This window comes from Nilaparvata lugens, chromosome Y, assembly GCF_014356525.2.
Source record: "Nilaparvata lugens isolate BPH chromosome Y, ASM1435652v1, whole genome shotgun sequence".
NCBI classification, from domain to species: Eukaryota; Metazoa; Arthropoda; class Insecta; order Hemiptera; family Delphacidae; genus Nilaparvata; species Nilaparvata lugens.
This window is the reverse complement of record NC_052519.1, coordinates 6,206,782-6,229,299: the sequence shown is the minus strand read 5'-3', so window position 1 is coordinate 6,229,299 and position 22,518 is coordinate 6,206,782. Positions and strand designations below refer to the sequence as shown.

At 35.0% G+C, this 22,518-nt stretch overlaps 1 protein-coding gene and 1 long non-coding RNA gene across 3 annotated transcripts; both read left to right on the top strand.

The window, feature by feature from the left end:
* The first annotated feature begins 4,266 nt into the window (after nucleotides 1–4,266).
* LOC120355120 lies at nucleotides 4,267–5,088 on the top strand. The gene has a single exon (XM_039443440.1). The coding sequence runs from the start codon at nucleotides 4,267–4,269 to the stop codon at nucleotides 5,086–5,088; it is 822 nt and encodes a 273-aa protein (XP_039299374.1).
* An 8,935-nt stretch (nucleotides 5,089–14,023) lies between these two features.
* Nucleotides 14,024–21,856, top strand: LOC120355265. 2 transcript variants are annotated; one of them, XR_005573477.1, is made up of 3 exons: nucleotides 14,024–15,637; nucleotides 19,310–19,516; nucleotides 21,593–21,856. It is a non-coding gene; the product is annotated as an uncharacterized LOC120355265 (long non-coding RNA). The 2 variants fall into 2 exon arrangements; XR_005573478.1 differs by having other exon boundaries at nucleotides 14,033–15,637; nucleotides 19,346–19,516.
* The last annotated feature ends 662 nt before the right edge of the window (nucleotides 21,857–22,518 follow it).

The window sequence follows — 22,518 nt, the reverse complement described above, 5'->3', positions numbered from 1 at the left end:
CAAGTCCTTTCTGGAGAAGCACTTAATAGAATTTCTAATTCTCCTTCTGGAGATTTTGAGTTAGCTTGGGAACTCTTGACTCAACGTTACGATAATTCATTATTGATTGCCGAAACTCATATTTCAGCCATACTCAACCCTCCTAAACTTGACTGTAGATCATCCCAATCGTGGAGATTATTTATTGATAATCAAAAGACAAATATCTCTGCTCTTGAAGCCCTTGCGCTCAATATCAGTGTGAAAGATCTCATTTTTATTTTTCTCACTGTGTCACGATTTGACAATGCTACTATTAGAGATTGGGAGAGATTTTGTTCTACCAAATCTCAACTTACCATTGATTGCCTTTGGGACTTTTTAGAGTCGCAACATAAAATCGCACAAGCAATGTCGAGCTCATTCAACAACACATCAGTGCAACGCAATACGCCGGCTAATAACCAGCCTAGCACCAGTCGACAACCATCACAGCCCAAAGCCAATATCATGAATTTCAACACTTCAAATTCACCAAATGTTTTCAACAGAGCATCAACTTCTGAGTGTTATTTTTGTCGCAATGGCTCTCACAACATTTTCAATTGTAGTCAACTTCTCAAAATTCCAACTTCAGAACGAACCTCTGCTGTATTGAAAAAATCCTTGTGTGTCAACTGTATTTGGCCATGGGATCGAGCTCACCAATGTCAAGGTTCCTGCAAGACGTGCAATTTACGACATCACACGCTACTTCATGGGTCAAGTCCTGTCCCTAAGAGGTCCAACTATGTCACAACATCGAACCATGCGCGCAATCCAGTGAAAAATCTGTCGCAGAGCATGCCGTACTGTGAGTATAACATACCTCATCAGTCACAACAACAATTAAGGTATGATAATCAATACAACCAGCCATCGCAAATGTCATCAGTGCATCCAGCATCAATGAACTCCAATTCAGCAGTGCCAATGACACACATGGTTTCACCTGCGCCGCAAATATCAACTAGCCTTGTCCAGCAGTTGCCGACTTCTAGTGTTGTTGTCAATTCAATTCCCTCTAGACCTCAGTCATCAAATTCTGAGGGAAGTCGTCAATTTGATTCATCTCAATCCAGTTTGCAGCCTGCCACAAATGTTGTTGAATCTCACAATCAGACAGTCAGCTATGCCCACAGCGCACCACAAATCAAATCCATTGATAGCAGACGCACTTGCATCATGCCTACAGCCCAGTTGATTGTCTTTGACAAGAGTGGTCAAGCTGTTATTTGCCGCGCACTCCTCGACAGTGGCTCTGATAGCTGTTTTATTTCACGTCAATTAGCTACTCAACTTCAATTACCCACTATTTGTACTGGCAGCACAGTTCATACTGTGTCTGGCAGTAATGCTACCTTATTGAATTTGTCATCTTTGAGTATTCACTCACCTGACCGAACTTGGTCAACTCACATTGATTGCATTGTCACAGAGAAAATTGTTCCTAGTGTTCCACCATCTGGACTCAATTTTTCAGATTTCAATATTCCCCCCAATGTTGTTTTAGCCGATCCTACCTTCTTCAGAATTTCAGGAGTGGATATACTCTTAAACGTTGATGTCTACGCCATGCTTCATTTACCTGGTCAAATTCGCCTGTCCGAAAGCTGTATTCTTCAGAATACCAAGCTAGGTTGGATAGTCTGGGGCTCCATTCCTGCTTATAAACCATCTGTCACCCATCAACACATTTCCAATTTCGTTTCTAGCATTGAACATGTGTCCAACGCAGACATCTCTAAGCAATTGGAAAAATTTTGGCGAATTGAAGAAATTGATACTGAATCCAGCACGCCAGCAGAACATGCACAAATTGAGCAGCACTACATTGAGAATGTTCAACGTCAAGATGATGGCAGATTTTCTGTAGCCTTGCCGAAAAAGGATTCATTTCATTCGTTAGGTCAATCCTTCAGACAAGCATTGACTCGCTTTCACTCGCTGGAGAAACGTCTTGATACTCATCCTGAACTCAAGAAACAATATATACAATTCATGGATGAATATATTGATTTAGGTCACATGTCTCTTGCACCACCTTCATCTCCATATGATCCATATTATCACATTCCTCATCATCCAGTTTTCAAGCCAGATTCCACGACTACCAAACTTCGAGTTGTGTTTGATGCTTCCGCGAAGTCCACTTCAGGATTATCACTCAATGATGTTCTTCACATTGGTCCAACAGTGCAGCCTGAGTTGTTTGACACAGTGCTCAGATTTCGTATGCATCGTATCGCATTCATTGCTGATATAGCGAAAATGTACCGCCAGATTCTTGTTCATCCAAATGACAGAAATTTTCAACGCATCTTTTGGAGATCTGATCAGAATCAACCTATTCAAGAGTATCACTTGAATACTGTCACTTACGGCACATCCTCAGCTCCATACCTTGCTACACGCACGCTCAATCACTTAGCAGATGTTGAATGTTCACTGCAATCAGCAGTTCATCAAGCCATTAAGGAAGATTTTTACGTGGATGATCTTATCAGTGGTTCATCTTCACTCTCATCAGCCATAGAGTTGGCTCATCAATTGCTTACTACACTTAATAAAGGAAATTTTGAACTCAGGAAGTGGTTGTCTAATTCGTCAGAATTACTTTCAACGATCCCAGCTCATCTCATCGAGACAGCTACATCACGACCATTATCTGATTCAAACGACAGTGTTGTTAAGGCACTTGGTCTCATTTGGAATTCTACGGCTGATCAACTCACTATTTCATCCAACATTTCAAAAGTTGTTCATCAAACATCTTTCACTAAACGTCAATTATTGTCATGCATTTCTAGCATATTTGATCCGCTTGGACTCATCTCACCCATTGTCATTCGTCCCAAATTGTTATTTCAAAAGCTTTGGCTCCATAAACTTGATTGGGACCAAAAGCTACCATCTGAGCTTCTCACAGAATGGTTATCCATACTTCATGATTTACCAAACATTGCGAATGTTTCTATTCCACGTTGTGTTTTGCCACCCTCTTCAGAGGTCGATTTGGAACTGCATGCATTTTCTGATGCCAGCGCAACAGCATTTGGTGCTTGTCTTTATGTTCGCAGCTCATCATCGGACGGGGTTCAAGTTAGATTGCTTACGTCAAAGTCCAAGGTAGCGTCCATAAAACCATTGCTCACAATTCCTCGTTTGGAACTCCAAGCAGCATATTTGTCATCGAAATTAGTTGTGAAAACAATTCGTGCTTCCAAGCTCAAATTTTCCAGGGTAATCTTGTGGACTGATTCCAAGGTTGTGTGCGATTGGCTCAAGGCTTTGCCAAACAGAGCAGATATCTTTGTTTCGGTTCGCGTCTCTACGATTCAGAATCTTACAGCAGATTTTACATGGAAACATGTCACTACGAAACATAATCCTGCTGACCTAATTTCGAGAGGCTGCACTCCAACAACACTCATCAACAGTTCACTTTGGTGGAACGGCCCGTCTTGGTTGTCCAAGCAAGAAGCTACATGGAATGACATCTCCTGTAATGTTGCAATCATCCGTCCTATCTCATCACATGCCACTAGAGTCACAACTTCAGTGTTGAACAATATCATTCATAAATTGTCTGATTATCATCGCATCACCCGTTCAACAGCATACGTTCGTCGTTTCATCCATAACATCACTCGACGTCATCATCCTGATCAGCGCAGATGTGGTCTACTCACAGTAGAAGAAATTCAAGAGGCAGAAATTGCGATCATCCGCACGGTTCAAGCAGAAGCATTCACAGAAGAGATTCGTCTTCTCCATCAAGGCAGAGAATTGCTTCCGTCTAGTTCCTTGAAAGCGCTATCGCCATTCATTGACAATGACTCATTATTGAGAGTTGGCGGCAGATTGAGTCAATCGGACTTGCCGTACGACTACAAACATCAAATCATCTTGCCTTCTAAACATCGTTTCACTCGTGCGCTCATCATGTCATATCATCGACGTCTTTCTCATGATGGAGTTCAGAGCACCATGACTTCATTACGTCAGCGTTATTGGATACTATCTACTCGTCGTACAGTCAAATCAGTTTTGAAATCCTGCCATTTATGTTTTCGCTTCGCCAAATTTCGTTCGGAACAAATCATGGGACAACTTCCTCCTGTCAGAATACAGTCTGATTTTCCATTCTATAACTCTGGCATAGATTATGCTGGACCGTTTTCATTACTTGTTGGTTCCAAGAAATCACGCACATATTCGAAAGCTTATTTAGCTATCTTCGTCTGCATGGTCACGAAAGCAGTACACGTAGAAGTCGTCTCAGAGTTGACAACGAAAGCCTTTATTGCGGCACTCATTCGCTTCTCATCACGTCGTGGTATTCCACACTCCATATTTTCGGACAATGCAACCACGTTTGTAGGTGCAAACAATGAACTACAAGATCTACATCAGTTTTTTGAGTCATCTAAAACTCAACAAGATATTCATAACTACACGTCGGTTCTCAATATCAAGTGGCACTTCATTCCACCTCGCGCCCCATCTTTTGGAGGTCTATGGGAGAATGCTGTCAAGAATTTCAAGAAAATTTTCAAAGTCGTCACATTCAATCATATTCTTAATTTTGAAGATATGACTACATTCGCAGCTCAAATTGAAGCTATCCTTAACTCTCGTCCACTCGTACCTCTTACAGAGGACCCTCAAGATCTTCAGTATCTCTCGCCAGGTCACTTCTTGGTTGGTCGCCCATTGACTGCGTTGCCTTTCCATTGCCCACCCACCACCCATGTCGATAACAGGTGTCGTTGGAAACTTCTTCAAAAAATCACTCAAGAACTTTGGGACAGATGGTCTAAGGAGTACTTAGTCACACTTCAACGCAAGCACAAATGGCTTACTGAATCGGACAATCTCACAGTTGACACCATGGTTCTTCTGAAAGATCTCAATTCTGCTCCTTCCACATGGAAGTTAGCTCGCATCATTGAAACCCATCCAGGTGCTGATGGAAAAGTTCGTGTTGTTACAGTGCAGACTGCACATGGTAGATTCAAGAGAGCCATCTCTAGTCTCGCTCCGCTTCCAGCATTTGAAGATGATTAATTTGGTAGTCTTTCACTACTTGTCCTTTTTGTATTAGCATTTATTCATCATGTTATCCACCTATTATTCGTATTGCTCGTATATTTCTATTCGACTCATCTAACATATATGTATTTTTTCGTACTCATCATTTTTTTGCACTCGCTACGTCTTGGTTGACAAGACTTGTTCCTGCATCGAGGGGGGAGCTTTATGTTAGATTTCGTCCCATACTTTAGCCAGTCTTATGGTCGTCCATCTTGTTTTTGTAGCATTTGAATCTACCGCTGCTACAGTCCGCAGACATTTTTCTCACGTGACATGCGATCTCTGACGTCACGGTTTCATTGATCGCTTGATCGATAGTAGCGCTAGTTGTTGTCTGCTTCTTTCAATGTTTTCTAGTTTAATATTCGTCTATAAGTATTTTGTATTGTATTTTCATTGTTTTTGAACCTCCTTTGGTATACTTCAACAGTCACTTCAACCTCAACACCTTCAGTTCGCTTAATATCGATTTTATATTTTCACTTCATTCGTTGAGTTTGTGCTCATGACTGCCATGGACGTCATGTTTCCGCTTTTGGGCAGTTCCTGTCTCTTCAACCAGTTTTTTGGCAAGAAGACTCACTCTCTTTGTACAGTCATACGATGTAACATCTCAGTTTTTAACGCGTCCATCTTTGGAAAACTTTATCCATTTTCATCATTCATTATGTCCTAGTTTTGTGTGCTTATTCAAGAACCATTCAACGCATTTTTCATCAGTGAACGTTTTTCAACCATATTTTCTATGAATTTAACTTACCTTTCGGGACTTTTCTACTAAGCGTCCTTTTTGCAAATCACGCCATGCTTTCTGTGTACAACGTTTTTCAATTATTCATCATATTAGTATTATGAACTGTAAGTAATTTCAACATGAATTCCACATGAGCTTTCAACAATCCTCAATATGAACTTTTGATTTATTATTTACCACTTCAATTTTACTGAGCATCAGTACACATTTTTTAGCGGTCACATTCATTCTTCATGTATGCTCATAGGAGATACATTTTTCAACTTGGGAAGTCTTGTGCAAGTGCAGCTTACCTTATTCAACATTTCAACTCAGGAAATTTGCGCAAGTGCAGTTTGCCTTTCATTGTCAACCGCTACTCATTTTTAGCTACTCAGTCTTAGCTACTCATCAGTTATTTAGTCGAACTTTGTCAATCTCAATTCTTACTGATGCCAGTGATTTCAGTCGTCAAGAACATTTTATCTCTTTTTTCAAATATTTATTCACTGCAATTACATCAACGTTAGGACATAACCTCAAACATTTATTCTACTTAACTCATGGTGGAACTTTTTCCAATTAACATTCAACCAGTGAAACTCATTCAATTTGTGAAGTGCCCATTCGTCGTTATACTCATTATCAATTTAATATTGGAACAGTCTCAACTTTCAATATCTCAACGTATTCAAGTCAAGTTCTCTTCCGCATCGGTCACCGTTTATCAGGATATAATCAAGATATCTTCATCGTTCAACTTCTATTAGCCCAGCAGCTGTCTGCAACTACAATGTACTTGACAGGAGTCAAGTTTCATCCTCGGAATTTGAGTCACCGTAGGCCTATCACTTTGGCAACACATCATTAATTATTCAGGGAAGTCTTATTCTATTATTCACATTTTTGTACTTACCCGCTCAGAGGCACTGTGTTTACTGGTAGTCTTCATCCCATTCAATTTTGTTCCTGATTAACTTTTTATTCCTAAATAATAACTATTCAAATACTATCAATCATTCAATTTTTTTTTATCTTCTATTATTATTACTTATGTGTTCTACATATAGTAATATTCCCCATGTAACTTGACATGCGTTAAGCTGTCATTTCCCAGCCCGCTTATGTAATACAATATGCTGAGCTTCGTCTCCTTTCAATATTGTATTTGGTATTTTTCAACCTTTTCTATTTTTAATTATTAATCGAACCTTCAGTTCTGGACAGACTTTCTGCTCCTTCTGCTTACATTATAGCCAAGTTGCTATATTTGTCCTCTTTCAGTGTTACATATTCAACAGCTTGAAAGCTTCAGGTACGATTGGATTCTACCTAAACTGAATTCCTAGTTTTCATTTTTTGTGAAATTAGGTAATTGTTCATATTCATATAATTTCTGTATTTTCATACCTTTAAGATTACTAAGAATTTTGCAGGACTTTTTTATCTAGGATTTTTGTCTCTCGACTGATTTTATTAATCAGGTTAAGATTCTCATATTTACTATCATTTTTCAAGTATTCTAAATTTTTATTCATTTTAAACATTGCTAAATTTTGTACGTTCATTTCAATCTTTACTCATTGTCATTATTATTCTATTATTAGTTTCAGCATCAATATACTCTTTGTGTATTTCAACATTAACATTGTTATCCCAACTTTATCTTTGTATTACTCAATCTTTTGCGCTCACAGAGGTAACATCATTTTTGAAACATTGTATCAGTATTCTTAAACGTACTAGCAAAAGTCTAGGTACAATAAACAACTTGAGTGCATTCCTAATTCTTTTTATTATAATACATCTACTTAACTAATCTTAGACAATAACAACTAGAGTAGATATTAGACAATATTGACAAAATTAAAATACAGTCATACAAAAATTGTGAAGAAAAAAAAGAAATATCATGCTTCTCCTCCACGAAGGCTGTAGCCTGTGTGTGGAAAGGAGTCTGGTTTTTATAAGAAAAGTATAATAATTTGTAGCATAAGGTAAGGATAGTTTTATAGATAATAAATATTGTAATATCTGGTAATTTACCTGCGGTATTGTACTAGAGTAGTTAAGCTACTCTATTTTTAGAGAAAAAAAAATAATATACAGTAGTACCGGTAGATGAATAATTGCTTTAAAAAAACAAATAATTCAATTGAATAACAAATTGCTACATACATGCAGTAAATAAACTAGAGTAGGATGAATTAAAAAAAATAAATAAATAAATATTACCAAAAGAAGAATAGCTTGAAAAAGTTACCCCAATCATTCTAGATGAAATATGATATTCAAAGAGAATAATATGATAAATAGTTGAAGTAGAAATCAGTTAATATATATATATTCAGTTAAAACATTGGAACAACACATTGAAAATTATTGAGAAATGTTGATATCAATATAACTAGGAACATACAGCTGGATCACGAGTTTAATATAATTATTATTGATAGCTGGAATGGATCATGAGCTCTATATTTTCCCTTCCTATCTCCCTCAACCATATTTTAATGTATTTTTTGTACATATAGGGTGTACAGTTCTGAACATTACGGAGGATGGTTGGCATGTTTCTGTATAAAATATGTGCAATGTAATGGGTGTTTGTTGTTGAATGAGTTTTTATAAGTCTCGGAATTTCAATTCCTAATGAGTATGCTGAGCGTGTTGTGCGATTATGAGTTATTTTTTTGAACATATTGTTACTGTTTAAGCGAATGTAAAGAAGTAAACACTTGACATACAATTGTCGAATATCTAGAACATTGAACTCATCATATATTTCATTTGTTGGCGTTCGAATGGGTTTATTCAGAGCTGTTTTAATAATTCGTTTCTGTGTAATGAGTAGAGGATTGAGTATGGATTTGTACGCCCCTCCATAGGCTAAAATTCCGGCAGTTATCACAGATTGGACGTAAGTAAAATAAACTTTTCTCAAATCATCTATTGTTAGGAATTGGCGTAGGTTTAGGAATATGTAAATAGATCTCCGGATTTTGTTTTTCAAGTGGTTTATGTGTTCTGACCATTTTAATTTATCGTCAACAATAACGCCCAAATATTTATATGAACTGACTCGCTCAATGGACTCGCAGCGGCAAAGAATATTGTCAGGGTTTAAACAAGAATGTAAAGTTATTGAGTCAATGGGAGGATCCTGACTTTTTCGCAGAGAAACTTCTATGAATTTGGACTTTCCTATATTGAGTGTTAATATATTTTGGTCAAACCACGCTTTCAACAGGTGTAGGTCAGTGGATGCCTTTTGATACATTTCGTCTCTATTTCTACCGGTAACATGTAGCGCTGTGTCATCAGCGAATAAGAAAAGGCCAGTGAGAGGTAGTTTAGCCAGGTTATTGATATAGATTAGGAATAATAATGGTCCCAATGTGCTTCCTTGCACCACACCGTAATCAATAGAATTTAAGCTGCTCTCAACTCCCATTATTTGGACAGCCTGTTTCCTATCCGTTAGGTAGCTGTTGAACCAGCTGAATGACTCATTACGGACACCTATGACCTCAAGCTTTTTCATTAGTTTGGATCTATCTACTGTATCGAATGCTTTAGCTAAGTCAAGAAAGATTATACAGTTATTTAGGTTGTCATTAAGTGAGCTGTTAACTTCTTTGGTTAAATTAAACAATGCATCCGATATGTTTCTGTTATTCCTGAACCCAAATTGTCTGTCCGTTAAAATGTCATTTGTTTCAATGTAATTAGCTAACTGGAATTTAATAATCTTTTCCAAAATTTTCGAGAAAATACTCAAGAGAGAGATAGGTCTATAGTTGTTTTTTATAGATTTGTCACCATTTTTGAAAAGAGGAAAAACTCTGGCTATTTTGAAACTGTCTGGGAAGATACCTTGTTTAATACTCAAGTTATAAATATGTTTAAGAGGAGTTAGAAAAATATTTATATTTCTTTGTACAAATCTGGTTGGAATGTTATCATATCCGGGAGCAGACATACCTCTAAGTTTCGAAGTGAATATGATGATATCATCTTCACTTATCGGTGACATACAGAAATTAGTTTCATGGCGATAGTTCTCATCATCCAAAACTGGTGGATTATTTGAGTTCACCGCCCTTGCCAAATTCTCTCCCACATGTGAAAAGAAATAATTGAATTCGTTAGCCACTAACTTGGTCTTTTCCAGTGTTGAAACGGATCCATTATCTACTGTCTCAAAGTGCTCCAATGGAAATCCTTCCTTATTATTGTTACCTCTACCAGATATCTCATTTATAATGCTCCAAAACTTTTTTGGATCATTCCCACTTTCATTTATTTTATTTCTATAGTATTGATTTTTAGTGGTTTTTAGTAAGTGATTCAGTCTATTTCTGTAGTTTTTAAAGTTATTAATTAAATCTCTATTAAAAGGTTGTTTTTTTGTTAATTTGAATAGTCTGTCTCTTTCCCTAATCGATCTTACTAGTCCTTTCGTTATCCAAGGTTTAAATTGTTTTAAGACGAGAATTATCTTGAGTAACCTGTCTTTTAGATTTGTCTATGTTACATTTTATAATGGAATAAAAATTATTTGTCGCAATATTGACGTCTTCCTCCATTGTAACAGAGCTCCATGTTTCCTCATTGAAAGTGGATAATAAGGTTTCATTATGAATATAAAACTTGGGAAGATCAAATGTTCTATTGTCTTTGGATTTGGCAGTAATTTGAATGGATACAATGTAATGATCTGTAATTGCCACTTTAACGATAGCTGATTTAATTGCATTACAGTCAACATTGTTTAGAAAAATATGGTCAATCAGGGTGCTGCTATTTCTAATTTGTCTAGTTGGTTTATCGATACAGTTGATAAAGCCACTTTCATAGAGCATATTCAGATATGAATCAGTTTGTAAGTCATTGTTCAGTATGTTTATGTTCATATCTCCTACCAATATATTTGCTTTACCTTTCCTCTCAATGCTATTGTAGTGAGTATTAAGATGATCAATGAAATCGGCAATATGTGTATCGTGATTCCGATAAACGGCAAGGATCGAGTAATCTGTTTTGTCATAACAAAAATTAATTTCTAAAGTATTGACTCCACCGATATTCATGCAACGTCCTACTGCTGATAAAGAATTCTTGACAAAAACAATAACTCCATCGTTCCTATTTCGTTTATCTATCGTTTGATAAGTTGTATAGCCTTCTAACTGTTTGTTATCATCTGCATTGAGCCAAGTTTCGGTAAGGACGATGATATCTATTTCACAATTTAATGATCCAAGTCCTACCAGTAGATTATCAATGTTCTCATTGTAGCTTCTAATATTCAGATGTATCAATTTCAAGCTTTCTTCATTCGGATTGAAAAAGAGATTAAAAGAATGAAATGTATCGAACTCTTTACAAGAGATTAGATTATAGTTTTCCAATTCTGATTCATGTCTATCCATATATCGTTATTCAGCGAATGCTCCGCCCGCTCAACCACCTTATCATATCAATAATAAGGCACACCAAAAGAGAGAGAAAAAAAATCAAGTTAAAAGTAAATACATTAAAAAAAAAAAAAAAGAACAAGATCAATGATTATAATAACAGTTCCGAACATCACCAATTGACCACGCTAAGAAGCGCAAGCAAATTTAGATGAAAGTGAGAATGTATTAATAAAGCTAGGTCGAAGATATTATATGCCACATATCTCAATAATTATAATCACAACATTGATTAACATTAGAGAGATAAAAAAAACGTAATAGAAAAAGGTATAATATAAAACCGACACATACTTTTCAGATTTGAGATCGTATAGTCACTGAATAATCACTATATTGCTAGCACTACCAGCGTTAATCAAATGAATAGCCACTAAATTATTAATAGCCACTAATGAACATTAGAGAGATATGAAAACTTAATAGAAAAAAATGTATAAAATAAAAAACGACAAGGAAAAATTCAGGTTTGACAGCAAATTGATACTAGTACTTGATGCCAGCGCTATAATAGCATAAACCTATTAGAATAGCCACTTCTTTAAAAATTAAGCTATTAATAATCATTAAGCCATAATGATTAAAAAAATAATAATAATAAAAATACTCAAGAGCAAGATCTAGATAGTATCTAAGCATCTAAGCATAGGAAAAACTACTATTTGAGTCTATCAGTCTATATGATTGAGCAATAAAGTTCAGAGTGAAGAGAAAAATCATAGCACAGAATAAATATGTAATAATATTTAACAATTGGACTTCATTTTCGAAAAATAAGAAGTATATATACACATATAAGACCTATTTCGTATGTTATATTTAATTGAAATGAAATTTGATTGGATGATTGTATTAATATTTTGTTATAATGTTATATAAATAATATGTGTACCTCATATTATTTTAAGAATTAAAACTTTAATTGTACTTAGGTTTTTATTAAGGTACTCATATTTTCATATAATTTTAATCACTCCAGGATAAATCATACAAGAGCATTTTATTTATTGAGTTATAGATCACATTATTTGGCTTTTGTCTGCACTAATATAAGTACGTTTCTATGAGTGGTTCACCTCTGAATTATTTTCACTCCTGGCTCAAATTCTCTCCATCATGAAATTTAATTATTAATATCAAATATTGGGAAAAAATTTAAAATTAGAAGAACGAAAAAAGGAAAATAACAATCTTATTGGTTCCTGACCATGTTTATACACTAACTAAAATTATGTATATAGAGTTCATAAATCATTTGGACATGAATATCATTTAGCATATTAATAGTCAGAATTTATACAGTAGGAAAAAAACAAAATGAAACATACGAGTCCTTGGATTGTCCATTCCTGTATTTCTGGTCACCTGCTTTTATGTGTTAGTCTTGTTGTTATCACAGGCAGCGTCGATGTCTTGTGGAGTGAACACTCGGATTGGCGGGTCGTCAGCTCGCACCTTCACCCACATCTTCGCGTTCTTGAACCAGGCCCCGTTGATCTTCTTCTCCCTCACAAGATTCTTTCCATAAGAGAGTAGGAATTTGTTTTTCGGGGTGAGATGATCATTTATGTACACGTCCCCAGCTGGTAATGAGTCGCTTACGTCCTTTGTAGTTAGACGCTGATCTCTTTTTTTCCCGGCCGACATCCATGAATTTTGGGTACCTCTTGAAATGAATGATACTATTATAGAAGGAATTTTCCCTTTTTTTGATGAAGGTATGCGATGAGCTATAGAAATATCTGACCGAGAAAAGGATAATTTCAAAGCTTTAGCAATGTTCTCGATAATTAGATAGATATCTTCATTCTGAGTAAACGGAATACCCACTATTTCTATATTGTTTTTACGCGTGTATTGCTGCACATCACTGATCTCCTGTCTAGCTAGCCACAAATCCTCGTTAAGTTTTTTGTTTTTCACTTTCAGACCCTCACATTCCGCTTTTAGGTTTCCTATATCCAATTGCACTTTGCTCAGATCACTTCGAAGTCCATTTAAAGCTGTTGTGTTTGAGTTTACCGCACTTTCTAACGATGAAATAGTCTTAGTGTTAGCGTCTAGTTTCGAGTCCACTTTGATTTCGAGGTTCTTAATCGCTTGTAGGATGGAATTCGTATCAGAAGACGGAACAGTCCCAGGCTTGAAGCATTCGTCACACTGCCATGTGTCTTTTTTTACACCGAGAGCAGCTAGTTTCGCTGCCGTGCGTACACGCGTGCACGCTACGTGATAAGTTTTTTTACAACTTGTGCACTTTATTAAATCGGCATTGTCTTGGAAATCCGAATTGCACTTTGAGCACGACATGACCGATAATATAGAACACGACTGTTGACTGAGAATATAAATTTAATACAATAAAGTACGTCCGAAAATTAAATAGAAACACGGATGGGTTGACCGCCTTTAACACGCTTAGAACAGATAGAAGGCAAGCTGAGCGGGCACGATGTTCACTATCACAGCAAACCGATAACGACAACCTTTCTCCTCGGCATCTAGAGCCAGACTGTGAATGATATTTAGCTGACAATTAGCTGTCAGTGCCTAGATCAGATATAGATCTCATCTACACACTTCCACACAGTCCACTACTTTGCAGATCGGCCTTACAACCCGATCTACTGACAGTCAACAGATATCTATTACATTGTGACAGAATTTGGTTTCTCAATAATTCTCATCCTGAGTTAAGTTTAATGTGGACTAAGTTACTAAAGTTGAAAATATTATCTTAAAATAGCATATTTAATTTATTAATAATAGGCTAGCAACTTTTATTGATTTCTTTGTTCTATCATTAGAATACTTGAATAATATTAGAAGTAGGGGTACTGAATAGGCTAAATATATTTAGACCTTATTCCCTATTGTGAGATATTTATGAATTTCATCTTCTTTTAAATACTGTAGTTAGGTTACTGCATCATTTATTCAATAAATTTTATTTTATTTATTCAATAAATAATAAAAAAGGATTTGCTAACATAAGTGATTTACATGTAGGCCTACTGCAGTCAGGCTACTTGTTGGAAAATCCATTTAGAGAAATGATTCAAGATTAAGCTTAGAGTGGTTTAGCCAAATGTGGATTGTTTTATAAAATAAAGTTTTTCAGTATTTTATAAAAAGTTTTCCATTAACCAAATTATAAACTGAATGAAATTCAACCAGACTCACTGAAGCCCTAGAGCTGATTGGATTGGTTGTTTGAAGATAATTTATATACGGTACTTAGACTACTGTAATTTGTAGCATCATAGAGAAACAATAGCATAAAAAACATCTCATGGTGTTTAATTTAATGGTTTAGTATAGGGCTCTTATGTTGTAAATTTCACTGTTAACTCAAGCCGCTGATATTCCTATGGTATTTTTGCTTTATTGTAGGCCTAACTCAATATAAATATAATAACTCTGGTACTATGAGGTCCACCTAATGGCAGCATTTGATTAACATTGGTGTTGCTATTCTTGTCTATCATTAGACAAATCAAATTGCTTTGGAAATTGAAATAAGTTTTGCTCTATCCTCATGTTGCTTCACATGATTGTTTATTTACAATGTAAAAATATACCTAATTAATTAGACCTTACAAAAAGATTTAATTTAAATCATGAAAATTTATGAATTACTAATTGAATAATATATTTTCTTGACGAATAAAATATTATTTATTATTATTATTAAATAGAATGCACATTTAATATTGGGTTACATCAGATATGTTATTCCGAATCAGCTATTCTCTATTATAGGAGCCAGTGGCAATACAGGAAATCGGCAATGCTGTTGTCCTATCTTTTCTACTGGCATTATAGCATTGACCTAACTATAAGCCTACTTGAATGAATGAATTTATTTGCCAAAAACAAGATACAAACATAAAAATTAAGGAAATGTTAATCTATTTAATTAGAAATTATAACAAAATGATATCCTTATTTATGATAATAGTATTAATAAATTGAGATTAAATTTATGCTCACATGCATGAGTACAGTAGGTAAGGCAAAAATACCTGCAGAAGGAAGATTCTTTGTTTGCCAGTGTGACTCGTATAATCAGCTGTACTTAAGTATCGCTGTATTTATTTACCCTCTTTGAATGAGTAGTTTTCATTTGATCGCCAACTTTTTTCATGCTAATGTTAAATTTAATATTATACAAAAGTTTTCCTTATAAATTAACTTGAACTTATTATTTATATTTTACAGTGCCAAACTGATCAACTGCATCCCAATGGAACGTTCAAGATGTGATTCAGTAACTGATACGGTTGTTGCAATAATTATTTTTGACCAAGTAAGTAAACAATTCACCATGAAATGGAATTTTTGCTTTTGCCCCAAATCAGTATGGGCTGGGACACACAGAGAACAATCTGCGGGAAGCGGTCAGAGTGGCCTTCATCTATATTTTAGATATTCATGTCTATAACCTGCTAAGACCTCTCTGATTCCTGTCTGCAGATCGCTGTGTGTGTGTCCAAGCCACAAAGTTTTACCTTATTTATAAATATTGTGTGCCACCCACTTGGAAAACATTTTACAGGTGACATTTTTGTACTGTTTCGATTTGGATACTATCAAAAACAACTTGAATATGGTAATTTTAAAAAATCGATTTAATTTACTTAGAATTGATATTCTGAGAAATGAAATATGTAATGAGACAGGCAATACTTTCTTGATCACTTTATACTTGTTTTCACCCCTCTGGAAACGCTGCTGCATTGTGGTCGTCAGGCTAGTTTTACACTCATACGGTTCGTTTCGTTTTCGGCAAATCCCGATAAGTGTGAAACGGTAATACGGTTTGAATTCAGTACCGAATAGAAACCGCATAGAACCGAACGCCTATTTGACACTTGACTCTAATAAATTCCATCAGGTTTCAATTCGTTGCTAGCGAGAGGCTACTTTCACACACTTTCGGTTCGGTTCGTTTCGTTTTTGGCGAATTCCTATAAGTGTGAAGCGATGATTCGGTTTGAATTCGGTACCGAATAGCAACCGCATAGCACCGAACGCCCCCTCGACACGAATAGGTTTTATCATAGTATTCGAATTTGTTGCTAGGGAAACAGGAAAAAACAAAGTCTTCTACACACGCTGGCCTTTTTTTTTTTTAACCTGATATCGTGATTATCTGTTTCAAAATTTCCCAAGTCAAAATCATATGGTCAATTCAATTCTGTTAGTTCACAGGAACATTTTTTTCTCAATGAATAGTTTGCCAAAAAAATATGAAAGATATAAATTAAAACTCAGGGGGAATTTTTTTTCCACGAATATTATATGATTTCATCAATGGAGAGAAGAGATGAAGTTTATATAATACCATGTGTCAAAACAAGGAACAAATTTTCAATTTAAAAAAATTATCTCTAAACATCCAAAATTAACACAATCAAAAAGAAACTATTCAAATAATTCACAATTTTTAATTAACTTTTAGGGTCGGTTTCCGAGCTCGGGATTTAGCTAAGTTCTAGACTTTAACTGGCTTTAAACTCTGGAGTCAGAAAATTGGCTTTCCGAGTCAGAGCGTTGACGTAGTCGAGGACTTAAATAGACTGTGTAGTTTAGAGATCACGTTAGACCCTGGAGTATGTAATTTCGCTTTCTGAGTGAAGGGCTTTTAAGTCCTGGACTTAAAACAGCGTGATTTTAAACCCTCGACTGGGGTAGGGTTTAAATTCAAGTTCTAGACTTAACTGAGCAAACACAATTCAGTTATTGTTTTGGAGAAGATAAAAAGCCAAATAATTGTCATGGAATACAGTTTTTTTTTCAAAACAAATACGTTTTCAAACTCAGTAGCCTAATTAAATTTTCATTCATAATCACTGGTTAGGATCAATGATCAATAATAGCATAACGTAAAATGAAATGTTTATTCATTCACCTTTCAAAGGTTTTGCTTTGAATAGACCTACAAAGAAATCGAAACGTATTTTCACAAAATAGTTTGGAGAGCATGCTCATTTGAATTGTCCCGCTTCAATCAGCTGTTTCCGTTTTGCTATAATGCCAACAATACAACAGCAAAATATTGTGAATTTCCCTCATGTTTACTGCGTTAAAGTCCTGGACTCAAATAAGTCGAGAACTTGATAGACTCCGGAGTTTAGAAGATAAAATCGTGACTCAGAAAGTCAATTTAGACCCGAGAGCTTATTTTAGTCCTAGACTCTGTAAGTCCAGAACTTATAGATCCCGAGCTCGGAAACCGGCCCTAAGTCTGGAACTTGAATTTAAACCCTACCCCAGTCGAGGGTTTAAAATCACACTGTTTTAAGTCCTGGACGATTTTTGATAAATCCTTGACTTGGAAAGAGGCGAGAATCTAATTCAAGTCCTGGACTTATAAGCCCTTCACTCAGAAAGCGAAATTATAAACTCCAGGGTCTAACGTGATGTCTAAACTCCAGGGTTTATTTGAGTCCTCGACTACGTTAACGCTCTAACTCAGAAAACCAATTGACTACATCTTATTTTGAATCTGACTCCAGAGTTTAAAGCCAGTCAAAGTCTATAACTTGGCTAAATCCCGAGCTCGGAAACCGCCCCTAAATTTTTGTTGTTCAATAAATAACATCTTACAATTTAACACCAGCTGTTATATTTAAATATGATGACCTGTGACCTGTGAAAATCCAAACACAGCTGTTTTTGAGAAGAAAATACCTAATTAGAACCGTACGAATTAAAACCTGACATGTATGAAAGCCTCATTCGTTTTCGGTAATGAACCGAACCGAATGCGTGTGAAGCGTCTAAGCCTCACTGTGCAGAATAAGCCTCGTCGACAGAGTGGTGGTCATGATGTGGGTCTGTCTACCCGCTAACTTTTCAGGGTCTTCTTCAACTAGTCCTATTTCTATGCTTCATACAGTAGCTGCAACCTTGTTCAATATTCTTTTGCTCAATAATTCAGGCCTATTCCTGGCCAAGGTTGAAGTCACTTCCACTACATGGATCAATTTTGCTTGTAGATCTTTTTATAGTGATGAGTTTCTTCATTTATTGTGAACATTTGTGGTTTCCATTCCACCATTAAGGCTGATTCCAGGATAAACATTGCAGGCAGAGTCAAAATGAGGCCACAAAGGTTGAAAAAGTGGTCTACAATGAGCAACTATCTTGAATAATAAATCCTCAAAGTTTCATGAATTTATTTGCTCCTAATTCAGCAATGGATCGGATCTCACCCAAGATTTAAACTATATATCGCAAAAAATAAAAATTATGAATTGAGTTTTCCCTTGTGATGTGCTTCATTTAGTGAGACCGATGGTATCCAAATCGGAATAGCCTTCTTTGAAAAATGTTACCATAAAAAGTTTTGAAAAGCGTGATGCACAACCTTAAGTTATCATTCTTATCAAACATGCACCTGCCACTCCCACTAAACTGTTGATGTCTTGCTCAAGTTACTCCACTGAATATATTTATGAATACCGACTAGCATAAACTAACTTATTGCCTAAGCACAAAGCAGGTTCAAAAACATCACATTCATATTAGGTGTACTTCGTCTACTTGAGCCTACGTTTATTTATTATAATTTTGTACCAATTTTCACTTAGATAAGACTAAAACTACCATAATTTTATCTTTGATAGATTAACTATAACAATTTTAACATGTCTAGCTATTATGCTTATCAACTCATAAAATATTTTGTATGCAACATCAAAATAATTTAATATTTTATGTTCGCAAGTTTAATATTGATATTTAATGTGTTTTTAAGAGCATTCTAAAAGAGATATATAGAGAAATTGATTTTTTTCTAGCTCAAAAATGTAAACTTGAATCGTGAAATGTGAAGAAAATCATACATTGACAGCCTATCATTTGCATTTGAGCATGTTCCTACTGCTGGCAGCAAATAATAGGATAATAATATATATATTTTAAAATATTGAATGCTGGGATTATAATATTAATCATACTTTTATTATTACAGATTGAATCCACAAAATAATTGAAGAAATGGTTTCAGATGATTACGAACAAGCGCAGCTATCTTTGGAGAGGTAATGCACCTACTGATATCCCGTGATAAGAACTTGGGAGAGATTTAGTGAAAACCTGGAGAACGGCCACTTAGCTCAAAAATCTGAGCTGTTCACATCAAGCTGATATTTGTGACAGCCATTATAGCTTTAATCATGTAAGTAAACACTCGATCAGACTATAATTTTCAATTATTTGTATCAATTAACTGCGCCCGGTTCTACTCAGAATAACAAAGGCACAGGTTTCTTTCTTTAAACTACAACAGTACTATCACCGACAGGAGTCGAGTCGGAGCAGTGGTAGCGGACTGTCGTGTTTCGAGGAGGGCAGATAAGATGAACCGTTTCTTGTTTATGCCTTTAGAAATCTTTTTTCATCGTAGATCTTGTCCATAACCTATTAACTTACTTTATTAATTTATTCTTTCAATTAATACGTAATAATCTTTCTAATAATAACTCATCATTAATAACTTCAGTAATAAAATCGGTATTGTACCTCTTAAAGTCTACTAAAGTATTTAGTACTTGTCTCTCTATTTGAACTTATTAGTTGCGAATTCATTCATCAGTAACCATAATCAACCAACTTAGCTGTATTAAACTGTATTGAATCGTAAATTATTATCTCTTTATAAATTGTAGGTTTGAATTACTCTTACTCATAAATATTAATATATTTTTTATCCATCCAGGAAATTGAATAAACTAAATTTTTATATATCTTATCATTACCAATAAATATTTCACTGTATAAATTCATTAGCCGTATAATCGGATACAGGCCATTAAACCTTAAATAAAATGAAAAATAAATAAAACAGGAGTTCTACTATTTTTCTCTTTGGGAGGATGGTGGGAGTGTTTACCGCTACTCCTGGAAACAATTCGTCCACTAGCATCCGTCATAATGGTCATTGAACACAACTTATTTGTACATCTATATGAGATTTGTCCCTTCTGGGATACGTAGCTTTTTCGAAATTTGAATTCGTCAACCCACATTACACTAAAGTCTGCAGTCAGACTATTTCGTTCTGAATTAGTCATATTTTGATGAATAAAGCAAGTAAACAGCAAAACAAAAAAAAACTTAAATTAGCCAACAGATTATCATGCAAGCAAGCTAACACGTATTTATATTTTTAATACTAATATACTAATCTTGCATCCTATAAGCCTATTTCAATTCTTACAGCTCATCATGAAAAATTAATTCAGTAAGATTATTGTTATAGTTGAGCGTTAAATATTCCACTAGGTAATTGGTATCAGGCATGTCACACTTAACTCTATTTTTTGAATCATTAAATTTATCTGACAATCAATATTTTCATTTATATCTCAATACGGACCTCCTATGTGCTTAGTCATGCAGCATTTATTATTCCGAAAACATATTCCTTCTCAATCAATTAGTAGTAATATCTATCATTAAAGTGTTGGATTAAATAAAATAGATAGGTAAATCAGTGTTCCAAAGATGAATTTAATGCGTTCATAGTTGTTGATTGTCAGTAGATGGTCCAGAAAATACGCGATATACGATGAATCACACAGAATTCCATATTATTTCCATCTTCCATTTTAGGATGAATATAAGCTGAGCTAAATTCAAAAAATTGTAAATTATTCTGTCATTCTTCAGTAATTAATGAATGCAATATGAACAACTCTCTTTCATGAGGTGAATCATTTTTTCCAACATTTTCCAGTTTCTCAATGATAGGGGAGTTATAATTATTTGTATAGGTCTTCTAAGGAACCATTATCTTCAGCTGGTACCAATCAACTAAACTTCAACTCCAAACCACCGTATTAATACCAGTATACAATTTATAAGTCTATTACAGCTGTTAACTTTAGATGCTAAATCATATTATCACAACATTATCTTCAATCATGATCATCTTCCCGTTCATCGGTAGCCGCTGGGCCGACAATTTTGGAAACATAGGTCTGTAAAATGGATTAATAAATATAATTGTTATTAGTCCCCCTATCAAAATTTCTATTCAGAAACCATCCCCAATATTCACACAACATATTCCTAAAGTTTCATGCCGTTCTGTCAAGTAAGTAGTTTTTAAGTCTATAGGGAACAAACAAAGTAACAAATTAACACATAGTCATTTTTATATATATATATAATTATATATATATATATACATAGATTATTTCTTTCTTACATAATTATCTTTCTGTTGTTTCCACTTTTTTTTCTGTTACAGTTTCTCGATTGATCAAAGCACCACAGACTGCATCGTTCGTCACCTCTGCCTTTAATCGCGTTATCACCTACTCCAATAAGCCACCCCAATATCCTTAATAAGCAATAGAAGTTCTTATCGACTGTGTATGACTCATTAATATCCATGTTCTGTATAAATTTATGTGATAGGCCTACTGGTATTAATGTTGATGTACCGTAATGTTTTTTGCTCATGTATAATTGATAATAATACATTAAAAATAAATATAATGTTAAATTATTATTGTTGGTTTTTATTGAACGAGCGTTAGCGAGTTCTCACTTTTGACTTACTGAGGGCCAAAGTCGTCCGTCTGTTTGTATGCTCTGCAATAACTTTAGAAAGAATTGATCAATCAGTTTCAAATTTTAAACACGTATTCTTCAAACCTTTTTACAGGTCAAGTTACAGGTCAGTTACTTTTTACAGGGACACCTACTACCGCACCGCGCCAGCACCGTCACCGTGTTTCTTGCCCGCGCCGTCACTGACTAGTTCAGATTACTTTTTGACGGTGAATAAGAGTGAGAAAAAGTGGCAACTGAAATTTTTAAGTGGTATAATAAGCAAGTTATGGGTTGTAGAAGTGCTAACTTTCCAGATTCCGTTTTCTTTCCAGATCATAAACGGTTTCGACTATATTATTAGAACTTCTCTTGAAATTTTAAAAAATTATTCTTTCCAAACTAAAACATTTTATTCCCCATTTCGTTCATAAATAAAAAAGTAACATTTTTTGCAAATTCGATAACTTGTTTATTTTTGCATTAATCGCGAAAAAACGCATATTAGAACAAAGCCAATGATATACTGAATGTATAAAAAAACTCCAATGGAAAATTCAAAACCGTTTATGATCTGGAGAGAAAACAGAGTTTAGCACTTCAACAACCCATAACTCGCTC